The sequence below is a fragment of the Phlebotomus papatasi genome, chromosome 2 (genome assembly GCF_024763615.1).
Source record: "Phlebotomus papatasi isolate M1 chromosome 2, Ppap_2.1, whole genome shotgun sequence".
Lineage (NCBI taxonomy): Eukaryota > Metazoa > Arthropoda > Insecta > Diptera > Psychodidae > Phlebotomus > Phlebotomus papatasi.
Window position 1 is genome coordinate 91807830 of NC_077223.1, and position 22504 is coordinate 91830333.

The following is a 22504-nucleotide window of genomic DNA, read 5'->3' on the forward strand; positions in this document are numbered from 1 at the left end:
CCAATCTGCCAAAAATAGAGTAAACTAAAAAAAAAATTTAATATTTATTAAAGATTTAAAAATACGGCTGTGAGTACTTAACAATATTATTATATTCCATTGGCAGAATAGAGACAAGAGTTTAAAATGTGGAAAGCTGTATTCATTTGAAATTATAATACGAGGTTTTCACAGTTAAAATTATTTTTTATAGCATAATTTTGGATAACTTTTAGATTTTAATAAACCAAAGTTTTGAAACAAAAATGAGCAAGTTTGAATAACAGAGTAACCGAAAATTAGTTCCTACACTAAGAGACATCCGAAAAAGTTAAAATGACATTTCGGAAATGTTAATTTTACCCTGCAGTGTTGATCCGAAATCGGTGTAAATATTACCCTTTTTAGGTGTATTAGGTGTTAAAGATATCCTCTTTCATGTTAATTTTACTCTTAACAAGGTGTAAAATTAACATTAAAAAATGTTGATAAATTTTTACACCTAAAGTGTTAAATTTCTGAGGAAAAACTGTTAATCGCACCCTCTTTTTTTCTCAGTGTACACTGAGAGAAATCCGAAAAAGTTAAAATAGCATTCCGGAAATGTTTATTTTACTCTGCAGTATTGATCCGAAATCGGTGTAAATATTATGCTTTTTAGGTGTATTAGGGGTTAAAGTTACGCTTTTTCATGTTAATTTTACTCTTAAAAAGGTGTAAAACTAACATTAAAAAATGTTGATATATTTTTACACCTTAATCGCAACCCCGTTTTTTTGTCAGTGTAGGCACAAACCGCCTATTCACAGACCAAAATGATAAAGTGTCTCGGCTAAAAAGGATAACGGTCCTCTATTGGCTTGCTTAACTCCTTTGGAACCTCAGCATTATGCAGTAAGTTATTTTGCAGATATATTTTTAATATCGTAGCTCTGGACTTACGTTATCCAGGTCCTACAACAAATATCCAACTATCAGTATTTTATCGATTAAATGATGCAAACAGTTTTTCCCAAAATATTCATATTTTATTGCAAGCACCCGAGTAAAATGCTAAAGAGCTAAACGATACCAATTTAAAATGTACCAGACAGTGCTATGCACCAGAATAAAATTATCTAAGTGGTATACGTCCCTGAGATAAAATCTCCCTTCCATCTGTTATAATCCCCCTAAATATGCTTCGGCTAAAATTAAAAAAAAAATTAGGCAGATTTTCTATGTTATTTCGAAACAGTGTACAATTTTTATGGAAAGCAATTGTCGAAAAATTTCCAATTTACAAAGCTTTACATAAGAAAGTTTTTATTCTAAAAATACATGAAATAAATGAATCTTCGATAAACAAACTGAATTTTGAACATTCGATCTATTTTTTTTGCATTAAACTATTGAAAAAAAAAATACAAAATCTCATTAAAAAATATATTAAAAAAGTTTCTTAATTCTTATGTTGGAAATTGCAACGAGATAGAAATATTATAAACTTTGTTACTTTGATTTTTCTAATAACAATGTATTGTCTGTCACTATTTTTATTTGAAAAATTTCGAAATTCAAACAAGAAATCGCATGAGTCTTCTAATGAGATTCACAAGAAGTTAAGATGTCATTTCTTTGAAGTTGAAACCATTTTTAGAATCTGCCTTCTCTAACTAAGAGAAACTACGACGTTTGTACTTACACAGAATGTAGTTCGAAAAATATTACAAAATAAAAATAACAATAAAAGTAAAAGGGCAATCGAGCAACCTTTCGTTGAGTGTAATCAAAATCGGTCAGTTTAATCTTGATAATCGTCGTAATTTTCTACTGCAACATAAATTACTAAGATTATCGTATCTAATGGAAGTGACAGAGTTATCGTAGTAATATTTCCTTTTCAAATTAAAGTTGAATTTTACAATGATTACCCTGTAATACTTGGGAATAAAATTCATCATTTCGGTATCAGTTCAACAATAATCCTTGTAAGATCAACTTTATGTTAAAAAATTAACTCTTTGCTACGAAAATCGTTAGAAACATTACTAGGATAATCGTGTTACTCCCCTTGCAATAATCATAAGAATTCCACTGAAACACAAATTCCTACGATTATCAAATATAATGGGAGTAATACGATTATCGTGAGAATATTTCCATTTCCAACTATATTCTTAGCAAAACGTTCATTCTCAACCGAAAGTTCGATTTAACAATGATTATCCTTCAATTTTTGGGAATTCAAGCGGGAAAATTTAACTCCTTTCGACTGTATCCATTAATTTCAAACAATAATCGTTGTAGGTTTCAACTTTCTGATGAAAAATTCACTTTTTCTTACGAAAATTGTTAGAAAGATTACAATGATAATCGTGTTACTTCTCTCATGATGATCGTAGTAATTTCACTGTAACACAAATTACTACGGTTATCAAATATAATGGGAATGATACGATTATCGTGAGAATATTTGCATTTCCAACTATATTCATAGCAAAAAGTTCATTCTCAACCGAAAATTGGATTTAACAATGATTATCCGTCAATTTTTGGTAATTCAAGTTTGAAAATTTGACTCCTTTAGACTGTATCCACTAATTTCAAATAATAATCGTTGTAAGTTTCAACTTTCTGTTGAAAAATTCACTCTTTGTTACGAAAATTGTTAGAAAGATTACAATGATAATCGTGTTACTTCTCTCATGATGATCGTAGTAATTCCACTGTAACACAAATTACTACGTTTATCGAATATAACGGGAATGACATGATTATCGTAGTAATATTTATAGTTACAATAATTTTCTTTGCGAAAAGTCTATTTTCTGCCGAAAGTTAGATTTAACAATGATTATCCGTCAATTCCTGGGAATTCAAGTGGAAAATATCAATTTATTTATATCGTATCAATGTAAAATCTACTTTCGGTTCAAAAATTACTCTTTGCTACGACAATCGTTAGAAATATTATTATAAAAATCATGTTACTCACTTAGGATAATCGTAGTATTTTTTTAATATGTAGGTAATTTCAACCTTCTCATATTTCCAAATTTATTTAAAATCTATAGAAAATCAAGTAGAAATATTAATTTTAGTGGAATAAGAGTCAACAAACTTGCTTATTTTTACTTCTACACCAAATATTTCTTGTGTAATATCATTTTAAAACTGTTATCCAAATCCTTGATAAAATTCCAAATACTTGTAAAAGTTCAGACGAAATGTCCATAAAAGAAATTATTGTTTATTTTTCTCTCTTGTAAATGATTTCTTAAAATGAATTTATGATTTTGTGTGCAAATTTTTTTTAGTTTGCATGCAGAAGCTTGATTAGCAGAGACACCAACCAGAAACACCTTTCCTGGAGAATTTTTTATCCAGAAAATATAAATTCTACTACCCCTTTATTACTAGAAAAAAAAACCTTTTCATGGATGAAAACCTTTTCGTTAAATAATGAAAATTACTTTTTATTATTTAAAATGATTAAAAGATTGCAAAAAAACAAACCTTTCGAAGGCATTACAAAACATTAGACAAAATGATTAATAAAAAACAGAAAATAATAGAAAAATAGAAAAGCAATACCCTAAACTTCCATTCGTTGTATTTAAGAGTTTTCACCTTTTGGGTTTCTCCACCAGTCTGTAGGGTGAGTAAATAAATCAGTTTTGTTTCTTTTTTTTTCTCAAAAAATGTTTTTTAAAACAAAACATTTTTGGTTATTCATTTAAAAAAATATATATAAAAAATACATTGATTAAAGACACTCAAGGAAAAAAAAACAAACACCTAGAGAAATGAATGCAAGAGCGTAGAAAAAAAGCTTTAAAGTTTTTTTTATAAACACTTTTTTTTAATACAAATGGACAAGTTTTTATTTTTAGATTTCCTTATACCAAGAAGCAATTAATTTGCAAAATGATTCTTTATTTCAAGCAAAACATTTCAGCCAATTTTAAAATAAAAGCTCAATCGACAATTTGCTGTACAATTAATTTCTCAACAATTTCTTTCAAAACTCTCACCAAGATACTTTTTTTTTTCAAAGGAAAGAATGTTTGATTTTTTTGTATAATGTAGAGCGAATAAATGTAAGTTTATTTGAGGTATAAAGGACACTAGAGGGAAAAATAAAGAAAAAGAATAATACAAAAAATAAATAGACAATCACATTTCACTTCAAGTTATACAAGAAACCTAATTTTTATTTTATCTTTTTCGACAATTTAAATTATAAAATATTATTATTTTAATAATTTATTTAACACACATCTCTCTCTCTCTTACTTACAGCACAAATCAAATTAGGATTTTTTTGATCAAGTAAAAGCTAAAAGAATATTGAAAAAGAAATCAAAGAAAAAAGATTGTGTGTATCAGCTTCCACATTTTATCCCAAAATTTAAGAGAAAAAAAAAATATTTCAAATAAAAAAAATAGCAGACGAGAAATGAGGAAGAAATATTGAACAAATTGAGATTTTTTCAAAAGAAAAAAAATATAGAACTTTCGAATAAAAACGAATAAATAAATAAGTAAATCATTTCTCTCTGAAAACCAAAATTTTTATCCAAAATCTTAATCAAAGAAAAAAAAAGATTGCCTACCTTGTCCTTTTTGTCCTGCCTAGCATAGGGGAAGCATGGAATAACTGCCGTTACCCGAAGAGCTGATGCAATTTTGCATGCATTTATCATGATAAGGAGCTCCATGAGGTTATCGTTGATCTCCCCAGACCCCGATTGCACTATGTAAACATCTTCGCCTCGAACGGACTCCCCAATTTCGACACTGCGAAAAAGGGAAACAAAGTTCGCAATCTACAATCTTTACAAAAAAAAATAGGCACATACTAGAGCAAACCTATGCTCTAAATCTCAATCCAATAAATTTGTTATCAATTTGATGTTCTCATTAGAAATGAATGCATTTTATTTTAATTTAGGAAGAATTTGTAATTAGAAAAATGTCGGAATGGTTCGGATGACTTCGGCTGTATTCAAAATTCCGATTTTCTCAAAGTGTTCAAATCGGTCTGTCCTTTTCGATTTGGAAAGGAATATCTTCATAATTTTTTAAAACATTAAACATAGACGATTTCAATGCAATTAGTTCCCGGAAAATCGGTTTAAAACCGATTTTTATTATTTTTCTCGAAATCTTCATAAATGCAATTTCAACCATTTTATATTCACGTTGTAGCTCTGCTGAACTAAACCTCGCTGATAGCGTCAGACGGAAAAAAAACGGAATAAGTGGCATGGAATCCGCTTTTGGCTCAATGAATGAGTGAAATTTTTTTGCGGATTTTCGTAAATTACCCAATAGTTCGTGAGCTGAGAAATTTTTTCCGGATTTACGTGAGCCACAAAATTTTCACGGATTTTCGCGCACTACGATTTTTATTTGCGGATTTTTGCATATCTCGAAATTTCTCATGGACTTTCGCGAACCAGGAAGTTTTCGCGGATTTTCTCGTATCACGAAATTTTTCGTGAATTATCGCAGGATGAGAAATTTTTGCGGATTTTTATGGGTAGTAATAATCTCATTTAATTTATCGAAATTTCTCATTTACGGATTTTTACGGGTAGTAATATTTTTTGCACTTTCGTAGATCGTGCAATTTTTCGCGAATTTTCACGGACTGCGAAACTTTTCGTAGATTTGCATGGACTGCGAATTTTTTACGGATTTTTATCGAACGTTATGAATTTTTTCATGGATTTACGCGAGCCACGAAATTTTCACGGATTTTCGTGGACTACGATTTTTTGCGGATTTTTGCATATCTCGAAATTTCTCATGGACTTTCGCAAACCAGGAAGTTTTCGCGAATTTTCTCGTATCACGAAATTTTTCGTGGATTGTCACAGGATGCGAAATTTATAACGGATTTTTATGGGTAGTAATAATTTTTGCAACTTTCGCAGATCGTGAAATTTTTCGCAGATTCTCACGGACTGTGAATTTTTTTTTAGAATTTTTATCAAGGTTAAAAATTTTTTAATGGATTTACGCGAGCCACGAAATTTTCATGGATTTTCGCGGACCACAAAATCTTTCGCGGACTGTAATTTTTTTCAAGAATTTTCACGGAACACAAAATTTTCTGCAAATTTTCACAGACTGAAAAGTATTTTGCGAATTTTCGTGAGACATGATTTTTTTTAAGGATACGAGAGTCACGAAATTTTTCGCGTACTTTCACGGACCACGAAATTCTCGCGAATACTCGCAGACCATGAAATTTTTCGTGGATTGTCGCGGGATGAGAAATTTTTCGTGATTTTTTGGAGTATTGCATTTTTTGCGGATTTTCGTAAGGTCGCGAAATTTTTCGCGGATTGTAGCGGGCTAAAAAAAACTTCACAGGGTACGACATTTTTCAGATTATTCGCACTGCGAAATTTTTTTCGTATCTTCGTCGTGGGTCATGAATTTTTTTCGCGGATTTATACGAGTGATGCAATTTTTCGTGAATGTTAGAACCACGAAATTTTTCGCGGACCTTGAAATTTTCCGCGAATTTTTACCAAACTTTTCGCGGATTTTCACGGGACACCAAATTTTCGCAGATTGTCAAGCTCAAGGCTGCGAAAGTTTTTGCTAACTCATGTCGTGGGCCATGAAATTTTTCGCGGATTTACGCAAGCCACCAAATTTTTCACGGATTTTCGAACCACGAAATTTTCCTGGGTAGAGCAATTTTTGCGGATTTTCACGGATCGCCAAATTTTGCGCAGACTGTGGCGGACTGCGAAGTTTTTACGGATTTTTACAGGACATGAAATTTTTCGCAAATATTCACGGGCTGCGAAATCTTTTGCAGATTTTCGTGAATCATGAAATTTTTACGGATACGCGTAATTTCGTATTTCGTAATTCACGAAATTTTTCCTGGATTTTCGAGGGCTACGGAAATTTTCATGTAAATTATTCAGGCACACTACTTTTCTTCAAGTTAGCTTAAATGTTAGAAAGTAGTTTGAAAAGCATTTATAGAATGTACAGTTTTTGTATTCTATATTCTATCAGTGATAGTTTCAGAGATAATCCGCAGTTTAAAGTTTTTCAGATACAAGGAATTACACATCACATCTCTATAATTTCAAGGCTTATCACATGTTTATATTAAATTCAAAATAATCTCACTCTTAAACTCTTTTAATTCTTTGTGTTTAACTAATATCAGAAATATTAGCAATGCGTTTAAATGTTTTATTTCATTCTAATCTTCTTGTTTGACAAAGTTTTTTTTATGGAAATTGTGGTTATGTTCGGCCTAACCTAAAATATTTCCGGAAATATGATCGAAATGGCAAAGACAGTAAAAACCGTAAAAACTCTTGTTTTTTTTTTATTCAATTTAAGTATCCTAATCGATTTATCAAAATTCCGAAGGAACGCTTGCGTTATTCCGTAACCTCAATGGATTTTAGAGGTTAAATTTCTTCAAATTTTTCATTTTTATACAGTTCTGAAGAAAAATCAAGCTTATTGTCCTTCAAATTTCCAAAAAAACAACCTTAACCCATTCCTTACCATGGTATTATACATCATACTCAAATTGAGTGATTTTATATGATTTATTCCTGGGCAATATTTATCCGAATTGCTGTCGGGAATGGATTTTTGATAACTTTAGTTCTTCAATTACTTGAGAAAAATAGTCCGACAGAAATTAAAATACATTTTGTTATTGTTTTCTTGCTTCGCGGAAGGTTATGCAAAATTTTTGCTCAAAATGGCGGACGGAAAATGCGACATTCTGTTGAATTTGTTAAAATTGGCCTCTTTCCCCTTTCTTTATTTGAATTCTAGTTGCCAATTTGTTTTCTTGGACAGTTCCTCTATCTAAGGCAATAGAATTTGTAATGAATTAATGCACAGAATTTAAATTCAGTGACCGTTAAGAAGTGTGTTTGACAGCGGCTCCTCGCGCCCCCATAATATATTAAAAAAATTCTTTTCAGAAAATTCATCTATTAATCTGTAAGGAACTTATCCCAAAATATGAACATTCTAACTCAAGTATTTCTGGTACATTGACTGAATGGATTAGAAGTGAATTTAGGGACTGCCTATTTTTTAGGTTATCTACTTCATTACATCAAATATATCATGAATTTTTAAGGCTAGGCCTGAAATAACCCTAACCTAAATATTTAATACTATTTTTTGGATACTTTGGGTGAATAATTTTCACTAAAATAATTTACAATAATAGGGTGTGTTGGTCATAACCTCAAAAAATCTATTTTAAACATAATTAAAATCAAAACAACCTTAAATTTAACTAATTTCTCTACTTGAAAATTAAATACAGTTCAGATTATTTTAATATTTGAAGAGTGTAATTTGTTAATTTCAAAAGATATTATATCCTAACCTCAAAATATTTAAAACAAAACACATTTTAATTTAAACTCAAAACCAAAACATAAATATTTCGGAAGAATTGGGAACTCCGGGTTCAAGTTTCATCAATTTGTGGAGATATCAGAAATGCCTGTTGCAGAATAAAGATATGAGAATTTCCAGAATAAATAAGGAAGAAGGAAAACACTAAAGATAGAGACAAATGAAATGTTTTGAGTTATGGAAAGCATTAATGAATAATTAAAAGGAATCTTCGACACCGTCGACACCCAATTAATTGTGCATTGTACAATCATCAATATCTCGAAACTTTCAGTGATCAGCCATGAAAATAACTCTCTTTTATTTGAGGTTAAGTGTGTCTAACCTCAAAAAAACAAAATTAAAGGGGCTTTTCCATTACAGTAGACTCTCGCTCAATCGGCTCTTTTTCAATCGGGCGACAAATTTTGTTCACAATTTTCATGTTTAATTATGAAGCTAATTCGATGAAATTCGCTGTAGTTCTTCCTATTTTATCGTGATTCTTTATAATTGAGCACTTTTTGTGGAATTTACAAAGGTTTTGACGCTCAATTCTATCGCTAAACCGGATTACATTTTGCCCCATATTCCCGATTGAGAGAGAGTCTACTGTATTTTGTCCTGGATGTTAGAAGCAACAAGCAACATTAAGACGGCGATGGACACATTGGAAAGAGGACCAAATTGTAAATACGTAAATGTTATAAATTTATCTGAATATATTAAGCTAAGGAATTATAAAAAAATTCTATTCAAAATTAAATCGATGCAGCAATTTCCTCGTAAATAAAGTTGTTTTTGAATTTGGCCAATTCCACAAAGATTTATCAGTGATTGATTTTTTGCAAGAACCCTTTTCCGAGTGCAGTAAACAGTGTCAAAGATTATCTGCTATGAGCCAGAAAAAGATCCATCTATCTGGGGAGGAGCACATCTCTCCACAGCATCACAAACTTCGTCAGCAATCAGCCACTTGTTTTGCCCCCTTTCAATACGTCTTCTCTGGCCTTATCTTATCTCGCCGACAGACGTTCTGCCCTCCCTTTCAAACACGTGGTCAGTTAAATTGTTAGCCACTTGACTTCCAGCACATTTCAATGCCTCTTCTCTCCATGGAGACGAATTGAGGAGGAAGATATTTTGGGGAAGCCGAATTGATTTTCTCCCTGCTCTTTTTTTGTCTGCACGAAAACATTGATCAAACAATTGCGCCCTTCTCCTTGTTCTCTCATGTACCCAATCATTGTTTATGCCAGCAACATAATAAGCACGCCAGAGAATAAATAAACTCCTCGGAACCGCTCGGTAATCTTAAGAAATTGCTGCTGTTGCGGATTTTTTGTAACACAACAGACACGCGTCACCTGATCACTAAGTAAATATGGATAAATGCCAACTCTTTGACCTACCCACATATCTATCATGCTGTCTATCAACAAATTGGCCCATGGGAATACCTAGAGAAGCAATAAATTGCCAGGATTTTGCATCCCTTATCTAACTGCGCATGGTTCCCGGACAACCATAACCTCACAATTATTGACGTTTTTTTCCTCCGAGGACAGATTTTTATGTAACACTAAAAGCAGCCAAACAGGCTCATTTTTTACCGTACACACACCCCAGGTGGTCTCCTAAGAACCTTCCGGGAAGGTGAATGAAACATCAAAGCCAGAATGTCCCAATCGTGGGCGTTTTGAGCACATTTTCAACCAACACAAACTCGCCATTTTTGCAAGCAACAACTTCTCAAACAAATCTCCCTAATCACTGAATTTCTTCCCAAGCACTCCCACAACAGCCCTTCCCGGAAGGCTAACACACCCCAGCACGGAACAATGCACCATAACAGGTAGAAAATTCCTTAAAAAGGAATGTAAAAAGGACAAGAAAAAAAGGTGATATTGGTCCAAAGGAGACTTACCATGTTTCCAAATTGCTGAATTTCTTCGTCACAACGCGCCCCAAATCAATTCCCAGCCTATCCACAATACGCTGCGCCAGATCCGGATGCGATGTCCCCGAAAACACTTTGATGTTGGGCATCCTGGACTGTATCACGGTGGCTTTCTCCAATTGATTGCGGGCAAGGGCTTTGGCGCGGATCGCACTGACTGGCATTGCAAACAGAAAAAATTATTGCCGTCAAGTTGGCAATGGCAGTGGCATGGAATGTTTCATTCATGTTTCACTTGGATGTTTCATCTGTATTCCAAAATTACGTTGCTTGCATCATTTAATATCGTAACTCGTTAAATCATTGAATTGTGATTATTTATTAACACTTAAAAAACCAAAGTGGCATTTTACTCCAATTTTGACTTTAGAGCTCCATAGCAAGAATTCTATTCAATATTATGCTAAAGTGATAACACGAATGTATTGAGAATTTAAGTCGTGCCATAAGAGAGTTAATACCTTTTCTATAAATCAAAAAAATTAGCCAAAAACCAAAAAATGGGCGTAAAATACCAAATTGGTGTAATATGCCACCTTTTTTAATATACGAAGTTTGACATCAGAAATGGACATTTGAATGGCTTATACCACATAACCTAAAAAGTGTTAACATTTATTGAGTTTTGTTATGATTCGAAAAAATCGCAAAAAATACGTGAAAATGTAAAAATAATAAATAAAAATTAAATAATAATGACTTACAATTGTAATAGAGCGGTATTGTAAAGTAAAATAAGGTCAAAATTAACTTTACGCGTTATTTTTCTTTTTAGAATTCCTGTTGGAATTTCATATCTTCTAAAAAGAGCGCAAACTATATAATTATAAAAATAAAATTTTTACAAGAAAATATATTGATATGAGTCATTAAATCCTTGCCAAAATGCTAGGAAAAAGGAAATTGAATAGAAATTGGCATTTTGCACGGCATTTTATTACGAAAACATGTGAAAATTCACTTTGGCATTTTTTGTCAATTTATGAAAACTTATACAAGAACCACAAAAAATGAAAAAATATTCATTTTTTTTCATTCATTCATTTTCAACCGCTTATCCATATTGGGGCGCGGGCCCATTACATCCAAATTAGCAGCCCACGCTTGTCGATCCTCCGCCACTTCAGGAAGATATTCGGGTTCGATCCCGAGGCGTTCCAAGGCAAGATTCTGAATTTTATTCAGCCACCTCGTCCTAGGTCTGCCTCGAGGTCGACGCCTTCTCACAATGGCTTCCATAGCTATTCTGGGGATTCTTTTTCTATCCATGCGCTGAACATGTCCATACCATCGAAGTTGTGATCTCTCAACCCGAAGAAGCAGCTCCAATATTTATAAGAATTTATAGAAGCAGAGAAAATATTTATACGAAAAAAGAATTTATAAGACCTAGAACTGCTGTAGAAGTCTTAAGGAACGAAAAAGTATTGAAAAATTGCATTTTTGTTCAGAATATCTGCACTGGAATTTTATGCCAGTTTGGTATTCTACGTGTTTTTTGGCTCGGGTTTTAATGTGTTAAAAAAAATATTTAATCCATTCCTTACTGGAGGTAGTGGGACTGGGACCAGTGGGACACCTTTAAATGTGGGGCAGCTTTGAAATTGAGATTTTCTCCTATGTTTAAATGAACTGAGCCACATCATAATGTAGTTTAGCTTCTCAATCTGTTTGTGCAGCTAAATTATATCATGATATTGGTCAATTTTATTTAAAAACAGGTGAAAAATCCCAATTTCAAAGCTGCCCCACATTCAAAAGTGCTCCACTTCCCCCTATATTTTAATAATATTGAGCCTTATCGTGTTATAATTTAGCTACACAAACAGATGTAGAAGCTAAGTTACATTATGATATGGCTCAATTCCACTTAAACATGGGAGAAAAGTTCCAATTTCAAAGGTGCCCCACTTCCCCTTATGCCAAAATTGATCAGACTCTATTTCTTATGCTTAAGAACCAATTCAAATGAACTGTTTTTTTTTTAAATAGAAAATGACCAGTGATAAGCCCAGATATGATTAGATAAGATAAAATAGACGGAAGACACGATAGAATATGTAAGAAATCTATTTTTTCTGAATTCCAATCAACCTGCAGAATTGTACTTCTCAAGTAGTGCGGCTTCTTTAGCGGTTCTAGTCACTGCAGGCAGTTTGTAGGCAACAGGATTTGTCGGATGCGACGTGTAGTGATTTGTACTTGAATATCATACCAGTATTTGAGAAGTTTAATAAATAAAAGTCACCATGTGCCAATAAATTTGTACCAAATCCTTATCCAGATAACATGGAATTGTCTTTAAAAGTAGTGTAATTTAGTCCTTAGGAGTCCTATTTTTTGACGAATCGACAAATAAAATTTTCAGAACGACTCATCCTCTTCATAATGGCTTATATTCTTGAGCCCACCTTCGTAATGTCTCTTATTAAGCGGTTTTCATAAAAGCTTGTTCCCTCGATCAATAAGGAATTCTAGTTTTCAAATAAAATTTTCCTACTATTGAAGGCTTTGATTTGATGCAAAAGAAGTATTTGACCATTTTATAGTCTACATTACTAATTCCACTGTGCAAAAAATTTACCTTTTTGTGGGAGTCTTTTACGGGAGTACCAGAACTTGTTATAGGGTTATTTAAGAATCTCAAATCTGAAATCCGTTTGTCAGAGTCACGTCTAGATTTTTTAAAATATGTATTTTTAGTTGGATCTTGGGCGGATCGATTCCCCGGCTCGACTTACTTCGAGTCCCGCCCGGTGCAAAGATCTGAATGTCTAATTTAGACCATTTTCATTTGTTAATATAACGTAATATAATGCACCGCCTACGCCCAATAACTCCGGGAGCATGGAAGAATCATCCACAATGCGGGGAAGGCGCTCCTGGGCGAGTCTACAAACTGACTAGCAGATTCTTCTAACACGAGATATGAACATTGTAAAAAATGATTACCTTTGTAATGAATATATCTCGATACGATTAATAATAATAATAATTTTTTGGAAATAAAATGCATTAAAATCTATATATTTGAGGAAAAATACTGGTATCTCTATCTAGCCTACTGACAAGCACTCTCTTTTTCACTCTTGCTTATACATTTCATATAAGAACAGGTGAAATGTAATAAAAGGAGGCGTATAGAGAAGGAAAGAGAGGATTAGCTATTCAGACACTCGTACATATCGACATACATAATATGAGGAACAGCTACTATCTAAGAGCAAATATGGTAGTCAGAAAAAATCACTGAACTTGAACATCATTCTTATCTGTGAAAAATCAAATCCATTCCCTATGCGTTTTTAAACCTTTTTTCAAGTCAGAAAACCTATTAATTGTTAACAGATAATGAGTTTTAGACACAGAGAAGATTTGTGAAGCACCAATTGACATTGTAGTTTATATTGCCAAAAGGGTTTTGCTTAAAAAAAATTTGAAGGTATAAAAAATAAATAAAATCAATTATGATATTGAGAATTTAAAAATTCATCATTTTTGAGCTTAAATATTTACTACATAGCAAGTAGCTAGAGACTTGCAAAAAATATTCTAGATTCCTTCAACCTTCTACTTTACAATTATGTACAGACATAGGAAAAAATAACTTTAGGTAGTCAGGAAAAAAAATTTCTTTATGGGACACCGGTGTTCCAATCGTCCTTAAAGGGTTAAAATTAGGAAATTGGATTTTAAATTAACGAAATTAACCCATGATCCACCCTTACGATATTGCTTGATGCAAGCGACGAAATTTCAAGAAATGTTTCTCATAGCAGTTGCCATCCCTGTTGCAAATCTAAAATTCCCACTAGGTGTCTCCCCCATCGACACTTCAGCCAATCAGCGTTGCTGCTGCTTTTGTGTTGGTGTGAGCTGTCACTAGTTCAGTGTGTGCAAAAACAATAGAGCAATTTCGCTTGGAAAAAGACGTCAAAATTCACGGAAAATCAATTCAAATTCCAGGATTTTGCAATAGAGTGTGGGCAGATGTTTTGACTGCCTTAAAAAATTGTCCAAAACACGCGCTATGATATCGTAGTTGGACGGGCAAAGTGCGGATGTGTAGCGAAAATAATTCAGCAACAGAAACAAAATGGCGGCGAGCATGGCTGTTTCGAGAATAAAACGCGAGTTCAAAGAAGTGATAAAAAGCGAGGAAGTATGCATGATATTTTACTATTTAACTGTATTGGGGGGATGTCCAGAAGGGGCTTGGGGAGTTTGGGTGAAAATTTGTTGTCTGAGGTAGAATGACTTGGCAGGAATTGTCTTTGTTTCGTGGGAACAACGTCGCAATGTTCAAGGTTTGGCTTTGAAGGGCTTTTTCATGGACTTCCGGACGTCCGGAAGTGGGTGTTTGGTGTAGGTTGGGACCTTGGGGGTGTGCAGTTTGGGTTTTGGTGGTTTTCTGTACGCACCTACTGGTCCTGTTGAGGGGAAATTGAGAATTTTGTTGCCTTCACTGGTGGATTGATCCCCATTGATGGAATCCCCAGCATTGTTGTCCATTTTTTTCTATCTTGGGGTCACTGGACTGTTTCATTGGCCTCAGGGCAGCTTGAGCTACTACCACAGCTACCACACTGCCCGGGTGGATGGGTCCGGAAAGTGTTAGGAAGGGCAAGAAAATGCCCAGCACAAGAGATCACAAAACTGTCAAGAGGGATGCGCAAAACACTGCGCACACTTTGACTTCCTTGCCACGAAAAAGCACGGGAAATTATTTGTTTTTCGTCCCTTGCCACACAAAAAATGCCCCACGCAAAACAAGATTTTTTCGGTTCTGTTTAATCAATAAATAACATTGGAATGATCGTATCAATGTCAAGAGTTTATCGGCTCTCCGGGAGCTACTAAAGGATGCAACCACACGTTTGTGTTGCTTTTTTTTGTTGTTGCAGATCGTACAATGTAGCATCAAAATAGAATTAATAAATGATAGTTGGACAGAACTGAAGGGTGAGATTGCCGGACCACCCGATACCCCCTACGAGGGGGGCAAATTTCAGCTGGAGATTAAAGTACCAGAAACCTACCCATTCAATCCGCCAAAAGTGCGGTTCATCACAAAAATCTGGCATCCCAACATTTCCTCCGTCACCGGAGCCATTTGCCTAGATATCCTCAAGGAGAATTGGTGAGTTTCTTTTTGTCTTTCTCCCCCTTCCCCCTTCCCTGAATCTTGGACTTTTTGGCCAGAGGGATAAACTTTTCTTTTGGTTACTTGGGATGGGATTTCAGGGCAGCAGCAATGACTCTGCGGACGGTTCTACTGTCACTCCAGGCTCTTCTGTCTGCCGCAGAGCCAGATGATCCTCAAGATGCCATTGTGGCGTCCCAGTATAAAGACAATTATGAAATGTTTGTCCTCACCGCCAGACACTGGACAAATGCTTATGCTAATGGTAAGTCCTTTAGCATTTCCTTACAATTTTATCCCAAGTAGCATAAATATTTCTCAGAAAAAGATTGTCTGTCCCCAATTTTGAGATAAATCTTTAAATCAACCTTTAAGAACGCAAAATACTTTATAATAGGTCTTATTCCCTCATTCCTAACCTCAAAAAGAATATTTCTAACCTAATTATTTGGATTTTTACATAGAATGAATATTACTTTAAAAAAATAATGAAAAGAACAGCAATATCGGTCTTTGGTCTTTATTCGTTTATTTGAGCAGAATGGGCTAGATTTTCCTATTTCCCGAAGGAGTTAGTTTTAAATTGGGGTTATGTATGACCTAACCTTTTAAGAAAAGAAATATCAAACTCAAGGCATAATTTTCTAATTTGGATTTAGGCCAAGTATACCAAATTCCGGTCAGCTTGCAATTCCGGCCACTTTTTTTGTTCCTAAAATTTCCATGAATTTTTGGTTTTTGCATATCCTAGAGAGATTATACAATGAAAAAATAACAAAAAATATCGCTTCGACGAGCAATATGATCTGAAAAAGGCATTGGAAAAACTCCATAAGGGCAAGGAACTATGAGAATGAAGGTGGCCGGAATAGGCCAACAATGCTACCTTTACATTTTTATTCATTTTAAAATATATCAAGAATAATTTTAGAGAAAAAAGGACAATAAACTGTCTAGAAGGTTCCAAGCAATACTCCTTATAAAAAAGTAACAAAAAAATCAATTTGTATTAAAAGTATTACATTTTAAACTTGAGACTTTAGCGCTTGCATGCAACTATGCCGAAATTTGGCACACTTACGCTAGCTGAGAAAATTACTAGCAAGTAAGGTTGTTTTGAACCTAATCTTCAAATTTTGAATAATACAAATCTAAAAAAATCTGAATTTTATATCTTCGGAACCTTTTAAATCAGGAAAAAATCACTGGAATAGAGATTTGCAACACTTTCTTTTTCAAATGCTTAGCATAAATATCTATTTCATTTTTTCCAATCGAAAATTGGACTGAAGTAAATGATGATTAGTACTGACGTTCAAAATAAGAAGAAGAAGACCAGAGTGGGATTGACTATACAAAACGTCCAAGATAAAATTGAATTTTGATTTCATGAAATGTTCCTGATCTAAAAGATTACGGAGGTATAAATTTAAAAAAGAAAAAAATTAGGCTTGTACACCATTCAGAATTCAAAGGTTAGGTTCAAAATAACCTCAAATTGCCTAAAAGGTTAGATCATACATAAAATATAAATAGGATACTTATAGCTCTGGCACACACTTTAGATCGAAAGATTTGCTTAAGTCTACCCAAATCTTTCGCACTTTAAATTGGAATTGACTAAATTGAATTTGTTATGACATTCAAAAGAAGAAGAAGATTCGAAAGAGTAGGACAGACATATCCAAAACGTTTGAGAAGGAAAGCGTTGCTAATTTTGATTACATGAAATTTTCCTGATCTAAAAGATGTGCTAGAGCTAGGATTGAATCATTCGAAATTTGATGGTGATGATCAGAGAATAACCTGACATAACATTTCAAATACAGTAGACTCTCTCTCAATTGGGTATTTGGGGCGAAATGTCATCCGGTTTATCGATAGATTTGAGCGTCAAAACCTTTATAAATTCCACAAAAAACGCTCAATTATAAAGAATCACGATAAAATAGGAAGAACTACTGCGAATTTGAGCAAATTAGCTTCATAATTAAATGTGAAAATTGACAACCAAATTTTTCGCCCGATTGAAAATGAGCCGATTGAGCGAGAGTCTACTGTAGAATGATCTCGAACCTTCATAACTTATAAACAGATTTAAAAATAAATCGAAAAATCATTAATGGGAATCAGAAAACGATACTCTTGAAATTTTTTTAACCTTATTGCAACATCCCTTAAAAATAAATGTTTTGAGGTTAGATTTGGATAATTTTAAAATCAAAAGAACTTTACAATTTAGTGTTTTCCTTTATGTTTTAATTTTTGCTTGAAAATTTCTATTATAATGCCTAGCGCATTTAAGGTTTCTAAGATAACCTTAAATTATTCCAATTAACCAATTGTTTAAATAATTCGTTAAGTTTTAGGTTATGATAATCCTAACCTAAAAAAGTACGACATATTTTATGTGGTAAAATTGATTTGTCTGGTGTGTACAGGAATATTTGGTTAATAATTGTGCCAGGACAAAAAATCTAGAAGGTTCTTTTTTTATAATGTATCAAATTCTAACCTCAGAAATAGAACAGATCCGATCATTAAAAATGTTTGTTCTCAAAATTCTGAGATAAAGATTTCCTTATCTCAGAATTGAATATTCTGTGTATGAAATTCAATTAACAATTATGAAAAGCAACCTGAAATCGTTGCAGGTCTCTCATATTTTTACAGGTTAAATTGAAAATCTATTGAAAATACTGATAAAATGAAATTTTAGAAAGCAATTTCAATTTTCTTCTTGAAGATTAGAATCTGAAAGAAATGCCTTTAAAGATGAAAACATTTTATTAAATTGGTTTAGTGGAATTTACTTAAAATTTAGGTTATCAATAAGACATTTTCATGAAGACGGATGTGAGGTTATTTCTTATCCTAAAAATTTAAAACCCGTCAAGTAGCAGTAAAGAAACCACGTAAAAAACTTTATTATTATTTAAGAAATCTAGGACTTAACTTTCAATAACGTGTCACTCCATCATTGTGCTTTATTTGTTGAAACCTTTTGTAGTTGAAGGGTTAAGAAAATATGCTTTCAACAGTTTTATCATATCACTGTTGTTATTTTTGTTTCATTCAAAAATAAATAACAAACAATTTTCTGACGTCAATTAGTGTTAATGGGTTTTCTCACAGCAATCATTAAAAAAATCAAAGGACCTTGGAAGGTTCTACAGAAGTTTATCCCCAATTTTTCTTTTTTCGATAACAAAAATATCTATTTAAAGGATTTTCAATTTTAAGAGTTTTAGGTAATTTTTAAATAATTGTTTAATACTAAACAATAATTAAAATATTAATCATTTATTCATACCTCAGGCAAGGACAAATGTTAAATTTTATCCCAGATACATTTTCTGTACAAATTAAAAAATTAACGTAAAGAAAGCGTATTTTTTAGGTCATTAATATTACTTCCTACCCAAGTAACTCTTAAACTTTTAGTGGCCATATTTACACGTTAATATTTAAGAGTAGCCCACGAATAACTGATACGAAAGTGGATTTACTTCAAAATGTTATATTTTGACATGAATTTCTCTCAAAATGTGTAGGAAGCTAACACCACACTAGGGAAATTTATGTTCATATTGAAGAAAATTACCTACATGGTAAAAACTTTTGGACACTGACCAAAATATTGGAACAAATTTTTTTGGAATCGATTTGCACCTAGAAAAGATATTTGTTTGTTCTAAAAAGTTTTCTTTACAGTTTTGTTATGAAATATAGTCACAATTTTGTTAGAGTTTTCTTTTGGAACCGTTTTGATACGGTGGAATATCTACAAATTCGATTTGATTTCGTTTTATACAAATTTGTTCCTGAAAGTTGAAATAGAATTTGTTGCACTTGACTGTTTTGTTCCCACTATCAGGAACAAATTGGTACATTTTTTTAAAATAATATTCCTACATCTGTAACATATTTGTTCCACAAATTTTCGATGTCCGTGAACGAGGTAATTTTTGGAACGAAATTGTTACTCTTATCGGGAATCTTTTTGTTCCCATTGTCGGGAGCAAATTCGTGTAAAAGATTTCGTCTTACAGTTAAGGCCTATACTTCAGTCGAGATGGATTTCGGTGGCGAAAGCTTATAAGGAACATCAAAAAAGGCAACTTAAGAGTGTTTTATACAGACGCGTGCATGACGAAATCATATGCGAGTTCTGGCAGCAGGAGGGAAAGGGAATCTCTAATTAAAAAAGTGAAACCATGTAGCACGAAAATTGCCACAGATTTGGCGTCCTCCTTGCTTCGTTGGTGACGGGTGACTAACTGAGTGTGAGAGGAGGGACACGATTTTATACTAGACGAGCTATTTTTTTTTGAACAAATTCATTACTAATATTGGGTATCTTTTTGTTTCTCCTAGAATGTACAAATTTATTCCAAAAATTTTCGGTGTCCGTGGACGAGCTACTTTTTGGAACAAATATGTACCGAAATTTTTTACCGTGTACACTTGTGCAACAGAAACTGTCAAATATGGACATATATTTCTCTAGTGTGTAGAAGCCATTAAGGCCTCTGCATATTTGGAGAAATTTTCGTCAAAAAAGTGTCGTAGTTCGTCACTTGGACAATATTCTCGCTGAGGTCAAAAAACGTATTCCAAAATAAATAAAATGAATTATCTCGGATACCGATCAACCGATAAAATTAAGTTTTGCGGCAAATTAATAGTGGAGATTCTAGTGTATATTCCAATATTATCTTTCTGTCCGTTCATTTATATCCTAGATATATTGATTTAAATAAAAAGTTTGCAATTTTTCAGAAATTTGATTCCAAAATGCTGTATAATATCTCTCATCTTTGTTCCAAATCGATTTTGCATGCAATGCTATTTTGTTCACGTTAAGAATCTCATTTAAAATTACACTCAGTCCCGGCATTAAGTCCTTCGGGATTATGCACATACAATTATGCAAATTTTCCTACCCTTGGGAGTCAATTTATGAAATCAATTTTCAAATACGCCTGAATGTATACTACGTTGCGACGCGGGAAATTTAAAAACATTTTGCAACTTTTTCAGAATAAAACTTTAATTTCTTTTACAGTGCTGTCTCTCTATATGCACAGCTTTTGTGTCGGTTGCATTCAAAATCAGTTTGTTTACATTTTGACAAAGTAATAAAGAAAATTATTTTCTTGATAACTAATTTTTCTTGTTTTTAATTTTCTTAATTTTATTTTTTTCTGTTTCATATTATATTTAAAATAACACGGGAAATTCTAGAAAAATAAAAAAATGATAATTTATTAAAAGAAATAAAAAAAAACCTTTGAGAATTTCAAAAAAAAAGTTGCGCATATTCGGAGAGAGAATTATCAAAAAAGTACCCAATGTGCATATAGAGAGACATAACTGTATTAAGGTAAAATTTTTAAATATTCTAACCATTTATTGAAGAACTCTGGCCCAAAAGTTACTGTTTGTTAATCCGTTTCTATTAAACAGTTGAATCTTTTTGTTTTGACTACTTTTACTCCGAGCAAAATTCGTTCTACGGCCGAATTATTCAAAAGAAAGCCCCTGCGGGTATGCAAATTTTCTCGATGCATAATGCCATTTCGCGCGTTTTTTCGGTCCCAAAAATGTGCATAATACCGGGATCTAGTGTAAGCTGATTTAGGCTTATCACTATTTTTTTTATGACAATATTCTGTTATTCTTAGTGTAGTTAGTATAACAAAATATCACAACGCCATCGTTTGGTGAACATAAAAAAAAAAGAAAATAAGGGTAAGGAATAAATAACGTAAAACTGACGTAAAATTATCGTATGTAATCTTACTTGTGAGATTTTTTAACTTGCTGAATTATCATAAAAACGCTATTTTTTCTATTTTAGAAACTTAAAAATAATGCGTGCCTTTCTGTCTATTAATTGCCATGTAAACAACTTTTCATTATTCAGTTCTTTTGTTACTTGGGAAGGAATTATTTACACAAAGCAGAAGTAGGATTTTTTTATTGAAAAGTTTTGTGATGTTTTGGATTTTTTAGGAGTTATGCCCCTTCGATGGCAAAAGACCGATTTGTTCTGTAATACAATTTACTTTGGCATTAAAAGCCCTTTAAAAATGCAATTAATTCATTGTCTCATAAATTCTTTTTAAAGTTAGGGTTTTCTTCAGGGGAAATGACAGTAAATTAATAGGCATCGTTTTTTTATGACAGACATTTCCTCAAAAATTTTATTGGGAAAAACGGGCAAATTGCACGTTTTGTTTGATGTTGGGCAATAAAAAGCGTGTTTTCTGTGTTGCGTACAGGTCCTCTTCACTTTCTTGAACTGGATGCAAAAATACAGAGACTCAAAGACATGGGAATTGAGGAGAATGATGCGAGAGCGGCTCTATCCAGATACAACTGGGACATTGAGAGGGCGACACAAAATTTATTTAGTTAGTTTTTGTACAATAATATCCCCGTTTGTCTTTCTTTTTTTTTACATAATGGTCCCCCTTTTTCTCCCTTTTTTTTCCTCTGATATATATTTTTTTCAATTACTTCTTTTGATTTATTCAAACAGCCAATCAGTAAAATTGAATCTCTCTTCTGCAACTCAAATTTAAAAGAAATAAGCATGATAAAAATTATTGTATAAAGACAACAAACTCTTGAGAAGATTGTAAAGTAAAAAAAAAAGAGAGAATGAAGATACAGATGAAGATTTTACTGTTCATCAATTGGAGAAAGACTCTTCCAAAAAAAATGTGGAGACTTTTGGGAGCCAGCAAGAGGATGATCTTAATAACAAAATGCGCGGGAAGAGAGTAAAAATTGCATTGAAGGAAGATAAAAGAAAAGATAAAATACTATTTTTTTTCTTTTTTCTTTTGCCTAAAGAAATTTTGCATTATTCTTACTTTAAGTCTTTTTGCAAAAAAAAAAAAACAAAACAACCATTCCTGAGAATGCAAGAGAGAAGACAACAAGTAAATAATTTGAGAAGAAAAAAACTTAAAATTTGAACTGTAATAAAGTGTTAAAATCCTCATTCTTTTTTATTT

The 22504-nt window shown here is 32.7% G+C and overlaps 2 protein-coding genes across 6 annotated transcripts in view; one reads left to right on the forward strand and one right to left on the reverse strand.

The window, feature by feature from the left end:
* The window catches only part of LOC129802385 (ribose-phosphate pyrophosphokinase 1), a 23659-nt gene extending 8447 nt beyond the window's left edge, over positions 1 to 15212 (reverse strand). Inside the window, exons 1-4 of one of the 4 annotated variants that reach the window (XM_055848149.1) lie at positions 14755 to 15201; positions 10301 to 10490; positions 4578 to 4761; positions 3556 to 3612 (exon numbers count right to left, since the gene is read on the reverse strand). In XM_055848149.1, the coding sequence (XP_055704124.1) occupies positions 3556 to 3612; positions 4578 to 4761; positions 10301 to 10490; positions 14755 to 14845 (522 nt within the window). In that variant the 5' untranslated portion in view covers positions 14846 to 15201. Of the gene's footprint in view, positions 1 to 3555; positions 3613 to 4577; positions 4762 to 10300; positions 10498 to 14754 lie in introns of those variants that run through there. The other 3 variants (XM_055848150.1, XM_055848151.1, XM_055848152.1) reach the window with 3 other exon arrangements.
* LOC129802388 (ubiquitin-conjugating enzyme E2-22 kDa) lies at positions 14171 to 22491 on the forward strand. 2 transcript variants are annotated; one of them, XM_055848154.1, is made up of 5 exons: positions 14180 to 14495; positions 15238 to 15473; positions 15578 to 15741; positions 21764 to 21895; positions 22024 to 22491. In XM_055848154.1, the coding sequence occupies exons 1-5, from the start codon at positions 14430 to 14432 to the stop codon at positions 22032 to 22034; spliced, it is 609 nt and encodes a 202-aa protein (XP_055704129.1). In that variant the 5' UTR covers positions 14180 to 14429; the 3' UTR covers positions 22035 to 22491. The 2 variants fall into 2 exon arrangements, with proteins under 2 accessions (XP_055704130.1, XP_055704129.1); XM_055848155.1 differs by having other exon boundaries at positions 14171 to 14495; positions 21764 to 22491.
* The last annotated feature ends 13 nt before the right edge of the window (positions 22492 to 22504 follow it).

Excerpts from the sequence above, each read along its gene's own strand:
- LOC129802388 (XM_055848154.1), top strand. The coding sequence starts at position 14,430 with ATGGCGGCGAGCATGGCTGTTTCGAGAATAAAACGCGAGTTCAAAGAA. Across the intron at positions 15,474-15,577 it reads GATATCCTCAAGGAGAATTG|GGCAGCAGCAATGACTCTGC; the intron begins GTGAGTTTCTTT and ends ATGGGATTTCAG. Across the intron at positions 15,742-21,763 it reads GACAAATGCTTATGCTAATG|GTCCTCTTCACTTTCTTGAA; the intron begins GTAAGTCCTTTA and ends TGTTGCGTACAG.